The 19,180-nt window shown below is 38.5% G+C and overlaps 1 protein-coding gene across 1 annotated transcript in view; it reads left to right on the top strand.

The window, feature by feature from the left end:
• Window positions 1-19,180, top strand: part of TRIO (trio Rho guanine nucleotide exchange factor) — a 241,384-nt gene that overhangs the window by 144,079 nt on the left and 78,125 nt on the right. Inside the window, exons 20-30 of the mRNA XM_032181775.1 lie at window positions 430-545; window positions 3,086-3,208; window positions 6,042-6,236; window positions 6,358-6,473; window positions 7,018-7,084; window positions 7,903-8,012; window positions 8,680-8,749; window positions 9,224-9,313; window positions 13,030-13,122; window positions 15,127-15,238; window positions 17,284-17,474. Of these exons, the coding sequence (XP_032037666.1) occupies window positions 430-545; window positions 3,086-3,208; window positions 6,042-6,236; window positions 6,358-6,473; window positions 7,018-7,084; window positions 7,903-8,012; window positions 8,680-8,749; window positions 9,224-9,313; window positions 13,030-13,122; window positions 15,127-15,238; window positions 17,284-17,474 (1,283 nt within the window). The remainder of the gene's footprint in view (window positions 1-429; window positions 546-3,085; window positions 3,209-6,041; window positions 6,237-6,357; window positions 6,474-7,017; window positions 7,085-7,902; window positions 8,013-8,679; window positions 8,750-9,223; window positions 9,314-13,029; window positions 13,123-15,126; window positions 15,239-17,283; window positions 17,475-19,180) is intronic.

Raw genomic sequence — 19,180 nt, 5'->3', positions numbered from 1 at the left:
GTAAAAACACTTCATAGGAAACTTGTATATTCAGAAAAAAAAGTATTCTGTGGTTAATATGAGCCTTTAAGCATATTGTGATTGCTTGTGCGTGCTCCCTGTTTCTGAGAAAATTCTTCAAGAACTATCTTTGTCATACTAAGCTTTGAGCTCTTTTAAACAGTGGCAATCCCTGATTGAAAAGCATCTGATAGAAGAAAAGGTGTCATTAATAGGTTTCAATTACATCTCTGGTTTCTTTAACTAATGTTTCTCTAAACAAAAAAGGAGCACCAACATTTTATGAACATTATGAAAAAGAGCAAAATAGAGTAACAGAGAGTAACACCATTACCAATTCTATAGTGTAAACTACTTCCACTGATTTTGGTATGTTATTTCAAAATCGTTTGTCATAACCTCTGTTGAAACTGTTTGCATTCCTTTCAGATATCTTGAATGAGCTCTTCCAGCGGGAAAACCGTGTGCTGCATTATTGGACCATGCGTAAAAGGCGTCTTGATCAATGCCAACAGTATGTGGTGTTTGAAAGAAGTGCCAAACAGGTGAGGGTTGTACATAAAAATTCTCTTCAGAATGATTAAGGTTTGGCATAAACTGGCATGTCCTGTAATTGCAAATTTGCCATTAACTTCAATATTCCAAATGCCTGAAAGATCAATAATTAAAGTAGAAAGTAAGATGAATTATTTGCTGTTCCTTTAATACAAAACAACTAAATCTGCTGAGGCAGGCTGTCTTTATTGCAGTAATTTAAAGGTAGTGTTTTACTTCTGCCAGCTTGATCTGATACTGCCTAGTCTCATTTCTTCAAGCTTGTGTTGACAAATTGTTATGCTTGTTAACTTCTACACACACACGCAATTTGATCAGGGAAATAACAGACATCAACATATTTCTCAGATGGTTGGGGGTAGGAGGGAATCTAATTAATCTAGATTAACCTAATCTAGAAAATAGAAGTGGGATAATTCATTAAACAGTGTAATTGAATGACTGCAAAGGTCTTCGCAATTTTTGTGTATTTGCATGGTAGGTTCAACTTCTTATATTTTGTTGAATTTAGCAGTCTGGAAATAACCATTAAGAAATTACAGCTGAAAAAAATCCCCTTTACTAATCATAATGGAAGCCATAAAAATAAACTGGGGGGTTCCAAGGCAAAATTGCTAACTGGAATGATTGGCAACTCTTTTTTTTTTAAAACTGGATATAGGACAAAGAAAGGAAGCTAATCTATTCCTGTTCCGCAAAAAAGAATGCAACGCCCATAGTGCAAAGTATAGTTAGACATATTTTAAAGGACTCTAAAAGCTAATCTTATATTTCTTTCCGACAGCCAGCGTAGGCAGAGGCTTAATTACTAGTGGTCTGTTTTGATCTTGAAAGGTTTCTGAAGTCTGTCTTTCATGACTTCACAAAGAAAGTAATGCAAGTTAAATCCTGGAGTGAAGTTAAAGATGAATAAGCCTTTAAAACAACAATTAAAAACTACAACACCCCCACTCCAACCCCTCTTCCCAGTTTGTGAATGACCTTAACTTCAACTTCTGCCAAGCACATGACCTGCTTGCTTTTGAACAGAGATTACTGACTAATGGTCAAACACCAGAGATAAAGATCTGTCAGCGTTTTCATTGTAAATCCCATTTTGCAGCAACCTTCAGTTTAGTCACTGCCATGTTTATTGGCACTCCACACTGATTAACCATAAATGGGAAATATTGCTATCTTTGTTATGGTTTTTGTTTGGAAGTTGGAAGAACCCATGATTTGTGCTTTCGGAACTATGTTCCCTGCTATGGAAACAGATACCACAATAGTTTGCAAGGAAAGTGATTGAATGACTGATCATCCCAGAATTAAGGGCTCACCTGGTCTCTAAATTGATTTTTTCCAGTTCATGTCTGCTGATGTGCATCTCCATACATTTTAGCTTGGTGAAGAGAAGACTTAGAGGGGATTTTATCAGTGTGTACAAGTATCTAAAGGGTGGGTGTTAAGAGGAGGGGGCTGGACTCTTCAGTGGTACCCAGTGACAGGACAAGAGGCAGTGGGCACAAACTGAAACACAGGAAGTTCCAGCTGAATACGAGGAGACATTTCTGTACTGTAAGGGTGACAGAGCACTGGAACAGCTTGGACAGAGAGGTTGTGGAGTCTCCTTCTTTGGATTTGGAGAACTCAAAACCCACCTGGATGCCATCCTATGAAATGTGCACTAGGTGATCCTGCTTGGCAAGGGGGTTGGACCAGATGATCTCCAGAGGTCCCTTCCAACCTCAACAGGTCTGTGATTGTATGATTCCAGCATACAGTCCTGACCTTCACATGAAATAAGCTGACTTAAACTGTAAGAATTAACATCAATATTAACTTCGGGTCACATGACTCTAGAGAGCTGCCAAGAAGTAATGCAAGGGTGACACTTGCAGAGGGAAAGTTCTGTTTGTCACTCATTCCAGCACTGTGTAATAAACCCACAAAAAAAAAAAAAAAAAAAGGAGGCTAAAAAGTGAAAAAGCAAGAAGTATCAAAATAAACATTGTTTATAGCAATAACCTTTAATGTGCTTCTTGTCTATATCGGGCTTCACCTGCAAAGTTTGACATTAGAATTGACAAGAGACATTGTGCAGGTGGCCAGCTGATGTGCACCTCTTCTTGATCCCAGTCCAAGAGTCATTGGCTTGTTTCCGTCAATGGCACTTGAAAAGTGCAGGCCCATCTCGTCAGGCTAGCATCTGCACTAGTATGTGACCGGGTAAATTGCATGCTCGTACACCCTTACAGTCTTTAACATTCAGACACTGACGGTCAGTGTTCTAGCCAAACAGTATTAAACTCATTGAACACTTAAGATGTCAGAACCAAGAAGTTTCTAAGTGCATGTGCCTCTGCACGCTGCCATAGCAGCCTGTATTAAGAGTTTGTGCCTCAATTTGTGCCACAATTGCCTCAAGTGGAGTAGAGCAAAATTTACCTGTAACCAAGCTGTGTTTGTGAAATGTTGATTACAGTTGGTTTCTGTTGGCAAAAGTATACTGCCTTCTCTCTTACTTTTCCTTCATTCTTGCTTTATTTAGGCTCTGGAATGGATTCATGACAACGGAGAGTTTTATTTATCCACGCATACTTCCACTGGTTCCAGTATCCAGCACACTCAAGAGCTGCTAAAAGAACATGAAGAATTTCAGATCACAGCAAAGGTAAAATAGAATTACAGAATGCGTTGGGTTGGAAGGGTCCTCAAAAATGACCTAGTTCCAACACCCCTACCATGGGCAGGGACACCACCCACTTGATCAGGTTGCCCAAGGCCCCACCCAGACTAGCCTTGAACACCTCCAGGGATGGGACATCCACAGCTTCTCTGGGCAACCTCTTCCAGTGCCTCACTGCCCTCTGAGTGAAGAATTCCCTCCTAACCTCTAATCTAAATCTCCATTCTTTTAGTTTAAAACCATTCCCCCTTGTTCTGTTATTATCTGCATGAGCAAAAAGTTCTATCTTTTTTAAAAGCCCCCTTTATGTACTGAAATGTCACAATGAGGTCTCCCCGGAGCCTTCTCTTCTCCCGGCTGAACATCTCCAGCTCTCTCAGCCTTTTTTTGTAAGAGCAGCCATCTGATCAACTTTGTGGCCCTCCACTGGACCTGTTCTAACAGGTCCACATCTTTCTTGTGCTGGGACCTCCAGACCTGGGCACAGTACTCCAAGCGGGGCCTTAGGAGGGCAGAGCAGAGGGGGACAGTCACCTCTCTCCACCTGCTGGCTACTCCTCTGGCGATGAAGCCCAGGATGCAGTTGGCCTTCTGGGCTGCAAACACTCACTGCCAGCTCATGTCGAACTTTTCATCCATCAGATTTCCCAAGTCCTTCTCTGCAGGCTGCTGTCAGTGAGTTCTTTTCTCAGTCTGTACTTGCATCTGGGATTGCCCCAACCCAGGTGCAGCACCTTGTACTTGGACTTGTTGAACCTCATTAGGGTCCACTTCTCAAGCTTGTCCAGGTCCCCTTGGTTGGTATCCCTTCTTGCTGGTGTATCAACTGCACCCATTCAGTTCAGTGTTGTCTGTGCTCTATGAAAAGTATCCTTAAAGAGCTGCTAGCTATGATCAGTTTCTCTGTGCACAAGGATAAAAATAAATAAATAAACCATGTACCATTTAAAAAACAAGCAAACAAAAAAACACAGTAAGAATGTCACGAAGAAGCTTAGTGTATTTGCATTGTCTTTCTGTATTTCTTCTGGGAACGGAATAAAACAAAAAATAATCAGAAAATTATCACCGTGTTACTAGAGCTCTATCAGCCAGCCCTATGTGCAATTGATTTCTTATGACAGAATTGTAGTGAAATAGTTTTAAAATGACTTTAAAAAAAAGGAACCATGAGGTCCTTTGATTTCCATTTTTACATTCTTATGCCCGTGGATTACTGAATGTTCATTTAGGATATAAAACACAACAGAACATGTTATTCATCCACAATTTAATTGTAGCATAGTAGAAAAACAGCAGATAGTGAAAAATCATTACTGCTAAGGTTATTTGTTTTATTAAAATATTTTGTGATTCTATTGCAACTTTTTGAACTGTGGCAGAATTATTTTCTTCTCTGTTTCTGGAGGCCTATGCAGAGATGGAGATGTTACGTGTGAGGCTTAGTAGTTTTCACATGTGAAAAAACAACAGCTAGTGCATGACCAAAGTACCTGAGATTACGTAAACTTGTCAGTCTTTGTGTTTCATTTTGCAACTGTCACCTGTTTCCAACTCTTGGCTCTCCAGTCTTCCAAGGAGCCCAAAAAAGTAAACAAGAGTTCATTTTTCTAAAGGACTGCCTCAGAAGGAAAGAGACTTGGAGATAGAGTTGGTCATGGAAAGGGAGAAAAGAGAATCCAGAAAGAACAGAGACCATATTTGTTTTTCAAACCCAGATTTTCTTCCGAGTTTCGCTCCAGCCTTTGTTCTGTTGGATTCCATCCAGCATGCAGAGCACCACTGCCCCCGTTACTTCCTCTGTCAGTCAGTGGATGACGCTGGTGCCCCTTTCGAGAGGATGTTGTTAGTGCCACTCCCTACTTGTTTCAACCAGTTTCATTACTGGCTGGGAGGAAATACTAGCCCTGGCTTGCTCTTACACTTGGAATTCCACAGTGAAAAAAAGTGCTTAGATGAGTGACCATAAGGAAAGAGAAAGAAAAGAAAGAAAATAAAAAAAAAAAGAAAGGATGAACACCACCACCAAAAAACAAAAAAAAAAGGAAAAAAAAAAAGTCAAGTTCTTATTAACTGCTTTGCTTAACTCTCTGTTATCAAGGGCACTGGCAGGATGTTTTACTCTGACACTGTATCATAGAGAGGTGGACATATAAAGTGATGTTATGGATAATTTATGATTTACACAAAGAAAGTGCATAGTGTTAGGGAGCATGTTAATTGGGAAACACACTTAGTTACAGACTTGGTGGTGGTTTCTTGTTCTTTTAGAATCTAAGGACTATGTGAGAGCAAAACATCGTATGAAAAAATGTAAAGAATATAGTCTATATCCATTAAATTGTAAAGTGTATAACAAAAATGGTATCTATCACATCATTTCATTGATGCCCTTGTAAAAAGAGAGGAAGATTCCTGAGATCTTGTGGGCCTGGCCCAATACCAGTGCTTCAGTGGTAGTGAAGAAAATACTTTCAGTGGGATCAAAATCCTTTTGTGTTAGTGCAAGGAGATAAGTGTGCTCTGCAAAGCTCTTCTAGCAGAATTTAGTCTCTGGGTTAGATATGGAAATTCACATTTTTGAAAGAGAAACAAGTAACCAGCTTATAATGTAACAGTAAAACCCAAGGAGTTCTGTATTCATCCTGTGCCATTTGTATTTAGAAATTGATATCTGTTTAAAGAAGTTCTGGGATGAGAGGAGGAAGCTAGCTCCTTTCATGGCTTCTCCACCTGTACTTAGTAGCAAGTTAAGCAAAATGATCCCCTTCATGACAGGTAGAGTTCCTAACTGTTTGATATTTTCCTGTTTTCATAGCAAACCAAAGAGAGGGTGAAGTTGTTGATACAGCTGGCTGATGGCTTTTGTGAAAAAGGGCATGCTCATGCAACAGAGATTAAAAAATGTGTCACAGCAGTGGATAAGAGGTACAGAGACTTTTCCCTGCGCATGGAGAAATACAGGACCTCTTTAGAGAAAGCTCTGGGTATTTCCTCTGATTCCAATAAATCGGTAAGTGAAATTGGAGTGTGATGATAGACACACAAAAAAAAAACAGCTTTGCTTGCATTTGATTTAGTTATCATTTTCTCTTGTCTCTTGCCTTAATTAATATTTCCTTTCTTTAATAAAGAGCAAAAGCTTGCAGCTGGATATAATCCCAGCCAGTGTCCCTGGGTCAGAGGTGAAACTGCGCGATGCTGCTCATGAGCTTAATGAAGAAAAACGAAAATCTGCCCGCAGGAAAGAGTAATGAATTTATTTATTTTTAATCAATGAGAGTGCATAAATCAATCCTGATAATGAAGCAACTGTCGTGGCTTGTCTGGGAGCTTAGAAATCAGATAAACAGTAAAAGAGAGTGATACTCTTCATTAGCTCCTATTGCCTTTTATTCAATGCTTATTCTCACAGAAAATTCGAGCATGTCAGAATGCTAAGCTTCCAAAGCCATGTTACACTTTGTAACTTTTTTTTCTTTTTCTTTTTAGAATTAATGTGAATTATATGTGTAAGGGGAGGAGGGAGTTTAAGTTAAATCAATATAGCAATGGAAAAGCATTTGACAAAACTTCCATCTCCTTCCCCATTTCTTTTTGCACTGATTAATAATGGAGAAATGTTATCTGTTATGTTGCCTTCATGTGTTTTCTCTTGTTGCATTTCAGTTCCCAGATATTTCCTAGAACAGTAGAAAAAACAAAACCTGATGAGAAATGTGTATTCTGGTTATTATATATTCATAATGATTAAACAGACTGAGATTTGATTAGTCTTTCTGTTGTCACCTAAGGTTTATTATGGCTGAACTAATTCAGACAGAAAAGGCTTACGTAAGAGACCTCCGGGAATGCATGGATGTAAGTTTTCTTCTTTCACTGGTTTTTGAATTCAGGATTCAATCTGTTGCTTTCTACTTCTTTCTGATAAAAATAAAAAAAAAATAAAAATGTGGGGATCAGTTTGTTGTCATAAGACTTAAATTGTTTTTTCTGCAATTAATAGGAAACTTAGAATTACAATTGTTATCAGCCATTTCAGAATTCATCCTATATGTTTTGCTTTTGTCAGTACTGAGTTTTAGTATTTGATAATTTCCTTATTCATAAACTTTTTTTCTCTTTTCCCTTTTCTCCTCTCTTTTCCCTTTCCTCCTCTCCTTTCCCTCTTTTTGGTGAGGGACAGGAAAAAGGAGGGGGTTAATTTATGTGCTTTGCTAGCAAGAGAAAAGAGCTTGTGTTAATTCCCTTATTATGTGTATCACATGTTCTGCTACTCGCTGACTTATCGAATAGAAATTCAGAGAGATTCTATGGAAAAATGCCCAGTAATTGTTATGCTTGAGCTAGTAATGTTCAGCGTTAGCTCTTGCACAAAACATGAACTTCCAGACTGCAGACATGACCTTCATAAGGAATATCCTGAAGCGTTAGAGGTTGTCAAGAGCACTATGCATTTTAAATGATGTAATCTGAAGGACTGTGTTAAATTGTCAGTTTTAAAACGTGGATTTGCCTGTCAGAATCACAAGGTACATGTGACACAACAGACAACTGGAATTGATGATGCTACATGATTTTCACCAATTTCTCTGCATGAGTGTGTGCTTACAGATAACCTGAGTGCTTCTGTTCAGCTTTTTGATGATTTTTTCATGCATCTTTTTTGTTCTGGGCAGACGTATCTATGGGAAATGACAAGTGGAGTTGAAGAGATCCCACCTGGTATTGTAAACAAAGAACACATTATCTTTGGAAACATGCAGGAAATCTATGAGTTCCACAATAAGTGAGTGACTTATCTCCCATTTCCATATTAGTGGTAAATCCACATGATGACCTGAGGGATTTCCTAATGAAAATATAGTGCATATGAATAATGAACTCTTTGCCATCAAAAATGTAAAGGATTTCTTCTCATACTGTTAAATTGTTAAAATTGTTGCTTTTTGTACCCAGGTAGGTACACCACTAAAAACTGTCTTTTTCAGTCTCAGGCGTCTTTCAGCTTTTAAGAAATTATTTGAATGCATTAAAATATTGCTGTACATTTTCCACTTGTCAGGAAGAGGTAGAAATCACTGAACTCAGCAGGTATAGCACGAGCTGTTTCTTTAGTTAACATGAGTATTTAAAAAGCAAGTCAGCCTCCTGTTTCTCTTGAGATGAAGGCTAAACTTTTCCTGAAACTGATGTGTACGTGTATTAACTGCGTAAGTCTGCTGGAGCAACTTGGAACTTCCACATCAGAGTTTGTATTGAATTATAATAGCTAATTTATATTATTTCTGATATTACACATTTGTCATCCATTCCTTTTGATTCTGTTAGCTCATGTTGTTGGTATGAATTACAGTAAGATTTCTATCTTTATTCACAGACAATAGATCAAAGTCAGCTGCTCTAATGAAAGTGTTTCATGTGCCTTATACAGTTCCTTTCTTCTCTACCCATAGTATATTCCTCAAAGAGCTGGAAAAATATGAACAGTTACCAGAAGATGTTGGACACTGCTTCGTGACATGGGTAACAAAGTCAGATTTGTGTTTAGAAGTAACAAGGGAGATAGGAAGCATGGAGGGGTAGATACTTACTCTCAAGTCTCTTATAAATTTGGGTCTCTGTAAAAGTAACTCTTCCTTGAAATTTGGATTTAAAAAATTGTCTATCTTGAACAGGAAAATAATTAAGGTACTGCTGTCAGGTGCCAGTACTTGGCTGCTCTCAAAGTTTTTGTGAATTGCCGAAACCTCCATTTGGGTTTTTGTTTAGTTCATTATCTTTGTCTTAGCTATGAATAATCTACTTTTGCATATGCTGCCATTGTTTTCAGTTGCATTTGTATGATGTATTTTCCTATGCTGCCAGTTTAAGTAGGTAAATAATCCTATGTTGTTTAGTTTCTTGAGACAGATGAAATGTTCTCTGATAACTGTAAAAACTTTTTGAGACAGCAGTTACACTCTGTGATAACATGTAAATTTCCATTTCCGTCTGCAGGCAGACAAGTTCCAAATGTATGTTACTTACTGTAAAAATAAGCCTGATTCTACCCAGCTGATATTAGAACATGCGGGAGCATACTTTGATGTAAGTACTTCGTGTCCATCTTAAAAATATGTCTTTCTAGTTTGAATCTTGTATTTATGTTTATATTGAGTGCCTTATTTCTTAAGAAAATGCAAGCTTAATACTAAAATTTACTGTCATCTTAAGAAAATCAATCATATCTCACATGGTTAATTTATATTGCTCAATTGGTCTTCATAAATCTGTTAAATATCATAAGTCAGTGTTATATCACAGCAGTTCAGAACTGCAAACAGGGTTTTGGCAGCAACAACCAAGACATGAGTCTTCAGTTCTCACTAGCACATTCTTCAAATCTTAGCATTTTGATTTGCTTAGGTTGCACGACACATAAAAAAGACGACCATCTTTGTTAAATTTGTTGGGGTGCCTTTGACTTGTAATTGAATGCAGTAGTAATTTAGTTGACTGGCATTGTTCAGAGCTGCTAAACCAACCACATTGCTAATTCAGTCCCAAAGATACCTGGTCTACATGTAACATTCCATTTAGGAAAGGACAAAAATCTAGTAGCTGTTGGAATTTTTGGAGAATTTCAGTCATTCTGAAGGACTTTGTGCCCTTCTTTGGTGATTTTGTTGAATACATATTTACAGATGATTCAATTACATTGTTTCCTCCTTTCCCATGCTAAGCTACTAGATGTGTAGCAACAACACCGTTGTTCTTTAGAATTAGCTGTGGAAATAGAGGGAAGGGCATAATATAAATAATATTATCCCTGAAGCTCTTGGTGTTAATTTCAAAAGCCTTTCACTAAGGAGATGGGGGCTTCTTAACAGTATAAGATAAAGTCTTTCTGTGAAGCCTCTGGTTAGTTTTCAATGCTTGTACAAGAGTAGATACATTACAGAAAATCAGGTCATCTCAATTAGATATGGTCATATGACCACAAAAATATAAAGAATTTATTAAATACTGTAATTGCTGATGAAAAAAAAAAAATCGGTGATAAAAGAAAGACTAGGAAAATTGTGGGCTTTCTATAGAATGAAATGGGAGACCTGGTCACCCAGGATATGGAGCAGGCTGAGGTACTTCATAACTATTTTGCCTCAGTCTTCATTGATAAGAGCTCCAGCCACATGGCCCAAGCTCCCAGAAGGGATTGGAAGAATGATGAACCAGCCAGTGTAGGAGATCAGGTTCAAGACCATCTAAGGACCCTGAAGGTGCAGAGGTCAATGGGACCTGATGAGGTACATCTACAGGTTCCGAAGGAACTGGCAGATGTAGTTGCTAAGCCATTGTCCTTCATATTTGAGAAGTCATGGCAGTCCCTTGAAGTTCCTGCTGATGGGAAAAGGGGAAACACAACCCCCATTTTTTAAAAAGGGAAAAAAAGATTGACCCCGGGGAACTACAGGCCAGTCAATCTCACCTCTGTGCCTGGCAAGATCATGGAGCAGATCCTCCTGGAAACTATGCTAAGGCACTTGGAAAACAGAGAGGTAACTGATGACAGCCGACATGGCTTCACTAATGGCAGATCATGCCTGACAAATCTGGTGGCCTTCTACAATGGGGTGATAGCATTGGTGGATGGGGAAGAGCCACTGACATCATCTACTTTGACTTGCGCAAAACATTTAACACTGCCCCCCTTTATATGCATGTCTCTAAATTGGAGAGACGGGGATGTGACAGATGGACTGCTCAGTGGGTAAGGAATTTGCTGGATGGTTGCGCTCAAATTGTTGTGGTCAATGGCTCAATGTGCAGGTGGAGATCAGTAATGAGTAGTGTTCCTTAGGGGTCAGTACTGGGACCACTGCTGTTTAATATCTTTGTCAGTGACATGGACAGTGAGATTGAGTGCACCCTCAGCAAGTCTGCTGATGACACCACACTGTGTGGTGCAGTTGACATGCAGGAGGGGAAGGGGTGCCATCCAGAGGGACCTGGGCAGGCTTGAGAGGTGGGTCTGTGTGAATCTCATGAGGTTCAACAAGGCCAAGTGCAAGGTCCTGCATCTGGACAGAGAATGGATTGAAAGCAGCCATGAGGAAAAAGATCTTGGGGTGCTAGTTTACAAGAAGTTCAACATGAGCCAGCAATGTGTGCCTGCAGCTCAGAAAGCTGACCGTATCCTGGGCTGCATCACAAGCAGCATGGCCAGCAGGATGAGGGAGGGGATTCTCCCTCTCTGCTCTGCTCTCATGAGACCCCACCTGGAGACCTGCGATAAGCTCTGGAGCCCCCAGCACAAGAAAGAGATGGACCTGTTGGAGTGAGTCCAGAGGAGGGCCACAAAGATGATCAAGGGGCTCAGCACCTCTCCTGCAAAGACAGGCTGAGGGAGTTGGGGTTGTTCAGCTTGGAGAAGAGAAGGCTCTGGGGGAGACCTTGCAGCAGCCTTCCAACACCTAAAAGTGGCCTACAGGAAAGCTGGGGAGGGACTCTGTGTCAGGGAGTGTAGTGACAAGACAAGGAGTAATGGTGTTAACTAGAAAAGGGTAGGTTTAGATTAGATATAAGGAAGAAATTCTTTACTGTGAGGGTAGTGAGGCCCTGGCACAGGCTGCCCAGAGAAGCTGTGGGTGCCCCATCCCTGGAAGTATTTGAGGTCAGGCTGGATGGGGCTTTGAACAACCTGATCTTCTGGGAGGTATCCCTGCCCATGGCAAGGGGGCGGAATTAGATGATCTTCAAGGTCCCTTCCAACCCAAACTGATCTATGATTCCATGATACTATTTTTAAAAGCAACAAAAGCTCTAATAAAAATGTTTTAGAAATATGTTCTTGCCACTGCTTCCAGTGGAACATCCTCAATTCCTCTATTTTAGCAGTGTATCCAGCACTCCATCCCCTAATTCAATTAAGGTGGGTTAGAAAAGTGAAGACCTGACTGTGTACAGGTAACTTCAAGAGCTCCTGGTGATGTCATGACTGGGCCACATGAAAATGTCATGTGAATCCTATGTTGGGAATTTCTGATACTGTAATCGTGGTTAGAAGGCCTGTAGCTGCAGTGCACAAGCCTGCTGCTAGAAATAACGTGGTTAAAATACATACAATTCTGTGATAAAAGGCAAGCAATGACTTTGAAGTTCATCCATGATCTGTATTTGAATTCCATAATTATCCCATGTAATTATCATGTCATTTTTATTTTCCTCCTTTAGCTTAGCCAAAGACATCTTTATTTATAAGTGGCTCTGGTTTCTTTTTAACCTCTTGCATAACTTCTTTCCTTTGGTTAGAAAATGTTACTTCTTGCTCCCCCTTGTGGATTTGTAACAGCTTTTGGGGAAAAAAAGCTCTGTGACTGTTAGTTAAAACTAGCAGATGATCCCGAGAAACTTCTTTCTCAGTCTTCATGCAGTAGTCCTCTCTGTTCTCTAGAACTCTCGGATTTGCTTTCTTTTCTGTCCTGAAAGTAACCAAACCCCACAAATTCCAGTTTATAAAAATAATATTAAGGCAGTGCCACTTGATCGATACTCCTAATCACTGCTGTTTGGATTTAGGCTTGTTGAAATACTTCAGAGGCACCCTTGGAGGTAATAGTCTTTTGTTTGCATAAAGTGAGAGGGTAAATTCTCAACTAAATTACTTCCTGTGACCGGAATATGTTGTCAACCAGTTGTCTTTTTTCTTCTTCTTTCTTCCTTCTAAAATAGAAATTTTAGTTAATGTCTATTACATAGCTTTCAGAACAAAATATATCTGCATGTTGGTGCTCACAGTCCTCACGTTTCCTTTTTTCATTTAGGAGATACAACAGCGACATGGACTGGCCAACTCCATCTCCTCTTACCTTATCAAACCTGTCCAAAGGATAACAAAATACCAGCTTCTTTTAAAGGTCAGTACTAATTCAAAGTTCTTAACCTGATTTTGCTGTTCATAAGCATGCAAAGCTGTTTCTGAAATCAGGAAGGGTTTTTAACTCTTCACTCTGAGACTACAGCATCCTGGGCAGCTTTACTCTTGCTGCAATATTTGTTAGGAAAACACTGAAAAAGAAAGATGGCATAAATAAGGAACTTTTTTCCAGATTTCTGTACATCAGAAGGATACCTCTCTACTAATGTTTACTTAGAAAATATCCTTTGGGTTTCCAGAGCAAAAAATCATTCACAGCAGTGAGGACAAGTGTGTTTTTGTAATGGTTTCAGCAACAAATTTTCACTAACCATTAGCTATGATAATGGTATTAAGTTGTTACTTGTAATGTTGCCTGGTAATATCAAGTACAAAGTAGCTGTTAAAATAACTGAAACCTTTGGTTACCACTTTCACTCAGTGGACAGATGTTTCATTGGCTAAGCAGCTATGTTCTCAAGCTGTGCTAGATCTCTACTAGATGGCATTGCTTAGTTTGTAATAGCCCCTACAAAAGTAACTTAACTGATCTTTGTCTCCCCTTTCCGATCAAGAACTGCCATGGATAATTGTTTTTTTAAAACTTCTGAAAAACATTCCTTGCTATTTCTGGTTGAGTTGGATGGAAAGGAGTCTGTGATATTTCAATTTCTTCCCTTGCAAAAAAAAAATGCAGTTTGATTAAGTTAATAACTTGCATAAATAGGTTATTGTGTTTTAGAAGTTTTAGCGACTGATTTCAGCAATTACTTTCTAAATCTTATTTAATGTCTTAGCTCATGCATTATTGAAGGAACGGATAGATTGGTTTCACCAGGCTTTTCAGAGCCAGATGGCTTTGCTGCATAATAAAATGGATTTATTTGATGGCTGTTGAGTTTTCTTCTTTCTATAAGAGAAGAGTCAAGAAACATGGAAGGATAAAGAGCCCGAATCTTGAATGATGGCAAAATACACCTTCAGAAATTCTGTTTATTTTTGCAAACAGTGCTGAAACTGCTAATCTTCTCCCTCTCCAAGAGGATATTTAGTTACATTCACTTTTCTGTGGTGTTGTCATGAGAAATTTAAGTGTAGTGCTGTACAGTTTTGATGCAATGATTGATAGTGTTGGCAGTTAAATAAAAATAGTGCAACAATGCAATGCAGGAGTCACCTGGCTTTCTCTTTAAAAGGTATTTAACCTGAGGGAGTGAATTAAGTGGACTTTTTGAATTACAGAGAGAACATAACGTGCCCTTTTGGTTATGTAGGCTACATTTGATCTTGATACTATTCAAACGCTCAAAGTATGTGAGGAAATTTGAATATCTGCTCAAGCACTCGTACATTAATATCGTTGAGTCTTGAATGTGCACTGAACTGAGTCACCTTAAATTACTACATTTCAGTATATTCCTTTTTCTAACTTGTCCATTATTTAATGGTTGTTTGTGTACAAAAATAAAACTTACCTGTAGGATGCTTTCAGCTGTGTGAATGATGCAAAATAGAGTAGATCACTGCATATTTGAAATGAAACAATGTAAATTCTTTTATCAGCAGTAGTACAGTCAGGGTCTTTGGAGCAGTAGAGTAAAGATTGACATGCAGACCCTTTTGTACTATCCCACTTTCCACTAGGTTCATGACTCAGCATCTATATTGTTCTGGGCCTTGAGGTAGCACTACATCCGATAGCTGTGTCATGGCTTATCAAAAAAAAAAATAAAATACTGTCCTTATTTTAATTTTTAAAGATTTATTATTAACCTGATAATCTTAGTTAAATCAGAGGTGGTTAACTGAATGCTTGGGCTGCTCTGTGAAGAAAAGATCGTGATAAATACAACGTATGCTATCAGTCATTGGAAGAGTAAGAAGTACAAAATAACAAAGTAGATGTTACTTGCAAAAAGTAATTTTTTGCTTTTTTTGCTTTTTAGAAGTAGCATTTGATTGCCTCGTTTAGAAACAGGATAGATTGTCTGCTTTTGTTTTGCAGGAGTTGCTCACATGCTGTGAAGAAGGTAAAGGTGAGATTAAAGATGGCCTGGAGGTGATGCTTAGTGTGCCAAAGCGAGCCAATGATGCCATGCACCTCAGCATGCTGGAAGGTAGGATTCAAACTGGCCTTTTAACTCTATTAACTTTGTTTAATAACTTTTTATATTACTATATGTTGAGAAGATCTGAAGAATATGAACATTTTTATATCTCTGGGTTTGTATTTTATATACTTTTTATTTAGAGGTATATAAAATGCAAACTTATTTAGGAAAATCAATTGTGTACAACTGGTACAGTTTTGTTAATGCTTTAAAAATGATCTTTCATCCTGATCTACCCCTCTGCCACTGCAGGTTTGAAAAATACATAGGCTTGCAAAATTTTCCACCAGTCACCTAAAATATAGTAGATGAATAGTCAGATATAGTAGCTTCATCTACGTTTTCCAACTAGTATCCTTCTTTATAAGAGGGTCATACATGTATTAGGGTTGATTTTTCTGATTTATGTGTCAAATAATAGTCTCCAAGAAATTCTTGTTTTTCACATCTGTTTGCTGCCTGTTCCACAGACTTCTGGTTGAAATGAAATGAAATGTACCTTCTGGCAGTAAAATGTCAGCATAAGCCAATTTAGCCTGAGCCTTAGCCAGAACAGCATAATCATGTTCATGGCAGACAGTTGAGGTTGGATGTAATTGCATCTATGTGCTGAGAATGACTTTCTGCCAAAATCCATTTTGTAATTGGCGTTTTATCATGTATGATGGTGCCATCATAGTAATAAAACTTTTTTTCATTGGCAAAGTAATTTTTTTTGAGATGAAAGCAGAGCCACCTTAGCTTGCAGTTGCAGAATAAAGACTTATTGTAAAGTGTTTTCAGTCAATATTGTTTATCGTCCTCTGTGCCTTCGTAATGGAGCTTGTCATAGGAATGCAGTACCATGCAAGTTACTATAAAACTCATCTTGGTTTGACATGTGATCCTTGGTCACGTGAATGCTCAAAATCACCTTTCTTCCCTGATTTAAAACAACAGGAATGTTGGTCAGTCTGCAGGATCAGCTCCAAACGCTTTGTTGAGGAGATGCTGTTAGTATAAATGCTGACCAGCATTGGCAATAATCGTTTAACACCGGGAATGTGACTCTGGAGAATATCCTAATCTTTTACATAAGTTGGTGTTATAACAAATCATGCGTATATAGTTGAGTCATCCCATGTTAAACAAATAGAGTGAGTGAGCACATTTCCTCTTTATGTCTCTGGAGGTTTTTGAATGAACATCCTGAAGCAACTTGCCTCTGATGCTCTCCATACTTCTGCTCTGTTTAGAATAGCAAGGAACTGTTGTTCTCCTGACAAGGCCGGTGCTTTTCTGTTGAGAGACTATTGGCAAGCACTATTTCTTCAAAATGCAATTTTATACCACTCAGAAGAGTATCGTAGACTAATTTCTGTTATCCTGTAGATCTAAAGCTCTGTATTAAACTGGGAGAATGCTGTCACTAGAACATGGAAGTAAACTCATTGGTATTCTCAACTTTCACCTTTGTTATATATATCAAAATGAGTAATCCAGCTGCAATTTCTTGATTGTGGAGTGAATCAACGGCAGGCTCATCACCTGGCAGCAGCTCTGAGCTGCCATCTTTTTTCATTCTCTGTTGGAATACATTTACATACTTCTTTCATGCACTATAGGGAAGGTGTACTAGCAGAAAAGATGGTGTTTGGGATCCTGTTCGTGTCAGAACCTGATCTGCTCTCTTTGTCCTTGCAAGCTGTTCACTTTCTACAATGGCAGAAACCTAGTAGGAAAAACATTTTTTGTTGTGGAAGAAGTTAAGAGAAGTCAACAGAAAGAGATGCTATTTGTTGGTGGTATACTGCCAGAAGAGTTGATAAACTTCCTAACAGTTGGATTTCTAAATTTAGGCATAAACTTGAGCTACAGTTTCATTCAGTGTATTACAATGTTAAAATAAAGGCTTGTTTTTAGTATTGCTTCCTTGGTCTCCTATCTTTTCCAAGCTGTATTTGGGAAAAAAAGATGTCAGATGAATTGCTTAATGAACTGAAGCTGTGCTTTTTAATTTCCTCATATTATCAACTTTTCATGGTGAACTTTTCTTCTCCTTGGGTTTTTAGGCTTTGATGAAAATATAGAATCTCAGGGAGAGCTCATCCTTCAAGAATCCTTCCAAGTATGGGACCCCAAAACTCTAATTCGAAAGGGAAGAGAGAGGCACCTTTTCCTTTTTGAGATGTCCTTGGTTTTCAGTAAAGAAGTAAAGGACTCAAGTGGAAGAAGCAAGTACATTTACAAGAGTAAACTGTTTGTAAGTATGGAAGAATGAGTGGTCATATTTAGAAAACTGGCTGGATGATTATGACTAAGCTCAGATAATTTAAACATGCCTGAAGAACTGGAACAACGATTATACTGCACTGAAACGTGCAGACTGACTCTTCTAACTTTGCTATTTTGTTATGCTTTTCAGGAGACAGAGTAGGTTGATAGCGACTGCTGAAGACTATGTGTCAGTGTCAGGATGGGGAAATCAAGACTAGGCCAGACTGTTTTTGTTTCATGTGTGTTGGTTCTTTAAGAGCCTTTAAGGCTCATTTTTAGAAAGCAGAAGGATGTAAGTAGTTGACAGAATGCATTCATTATACTGTTTTAACATGGATATTACTGTAACACATGCAGTAAAGATCCATTCTGGTGGATATTCTACATATTCTGGTCTGGAAACACAGGAAAAGTTATGGAAAAGTTAATTCCAGAATGTCTACTGAGACTAGTGGTCTCAGTAATACTTTTTTGTTTGTTTGTTTTTGGTTTTGTTTTTTAATAAATAAATAAATAAAAAGCTCTTATGGTCCACTGAAAGGATGTAGAGATGAGATTCTTTTTCCTTTCCATTTAAAAATAAAAAGTAATAATAATATAAAAATCCCCTCTTGCATTCCTCATCTATAGCATGTACACTTTACAAGTGTAATTCACACATCTTATATGATGACTTGGGTGAGAGCAGTATTCACGCTCTGTAAATTTAGGTAGTCAAGTGACAGTCTCCCTTGGTTTGATTTGCCCCCAACCAATGCAAGATTGGCTTTCGTAATAGTTTAGAAAAAGAATTTGAAATAACTTCACCTCTCAAAATCAAGCTCTAAAAGAGCTTTTTATTCTGTTGATCTGATTGGGGTATATGACCAAGTCTAGGAGGTATGAATACTGAGCCTTTTTTCCCTGCTTCAGCGCCTTCTTACCCCTCCTTTCCCTCTTCCCACCTCTGTGTCCAAACTGGTAAAGCAGGTTGGTTCAAAAAATGATTTTTCTCTGTCTTACTTTGCATGTTCCGTCACTTCATTTCAAACATTTGTTGTCCTTCCTGATATAAGGTAGCTGGCAGGCAACAAAACAGCAGCAGTGTTGTTGGTCACGTCTTTCTTTGGTGCCCTGAAGAACCTGAAATACAAAAAACTTCAGGTGTACTGGAGGTAATATCAGCTGCCAAAGCATTACGTGGGAAAGGAGACAGAGATGAAAAATCAGTCCCATAAGCTTGTTGTGTCAGTTCATCCGGCAAGAACAAGTAATTGTATAGAGTCTAGAAAAGTTCCTGGAAATGTTGAAAACTGATACTGTACCCCATTCTTAAAATACAAGCTTATCTTTTTGTCTTCATATCCTAGTTTGCAAAATGGCCTGTAGTGTAGATTACTTACAATAGCAATCCTTGTAGTTTGATCTTTAGAAAAGGCATTATTAGAGATGTTGAAGGCATGAATGTTGTTTGAAAGATCTTTCTTGCGCATTATCCTGTCTTCCACCTCTGGAAGGCAGTTTTAAGAAAGTGAGGGTCATCTCTAATACTGTGGATGTGATTACTATTGTGGTTTCCCAGTGCAGGATATTCAATGGCATGACTTGTATTAGTAGAAGAATGTGTTTATGAGCTCTTTTGAAAAGACATAAAGTGGCCAAAAGCAAGTGCCTCAGGAGGGATATGGAAACAAAGCAAGCAAGTGAAAACAA

The sequence above is a fragment of the Aythya fuligula genome, chromosome 2 (assembly GCF_009819795.1).
Source record: "Aythya fuligula isolate bAytFul2 chromosome 2, bAytFul2.pri, whole genome shotgun sequence".
In the NCBI taxonomy this organism is placed as follows: domain Eukaryota; kingdom Metazoa; phylum Chordata; class Aves; order Anseriformes; family Anatidae; genus Aythya; species Aythya fuligula.
This window is presented reverse-complemented; position numbering and strand designations above follow the sequence as displayed.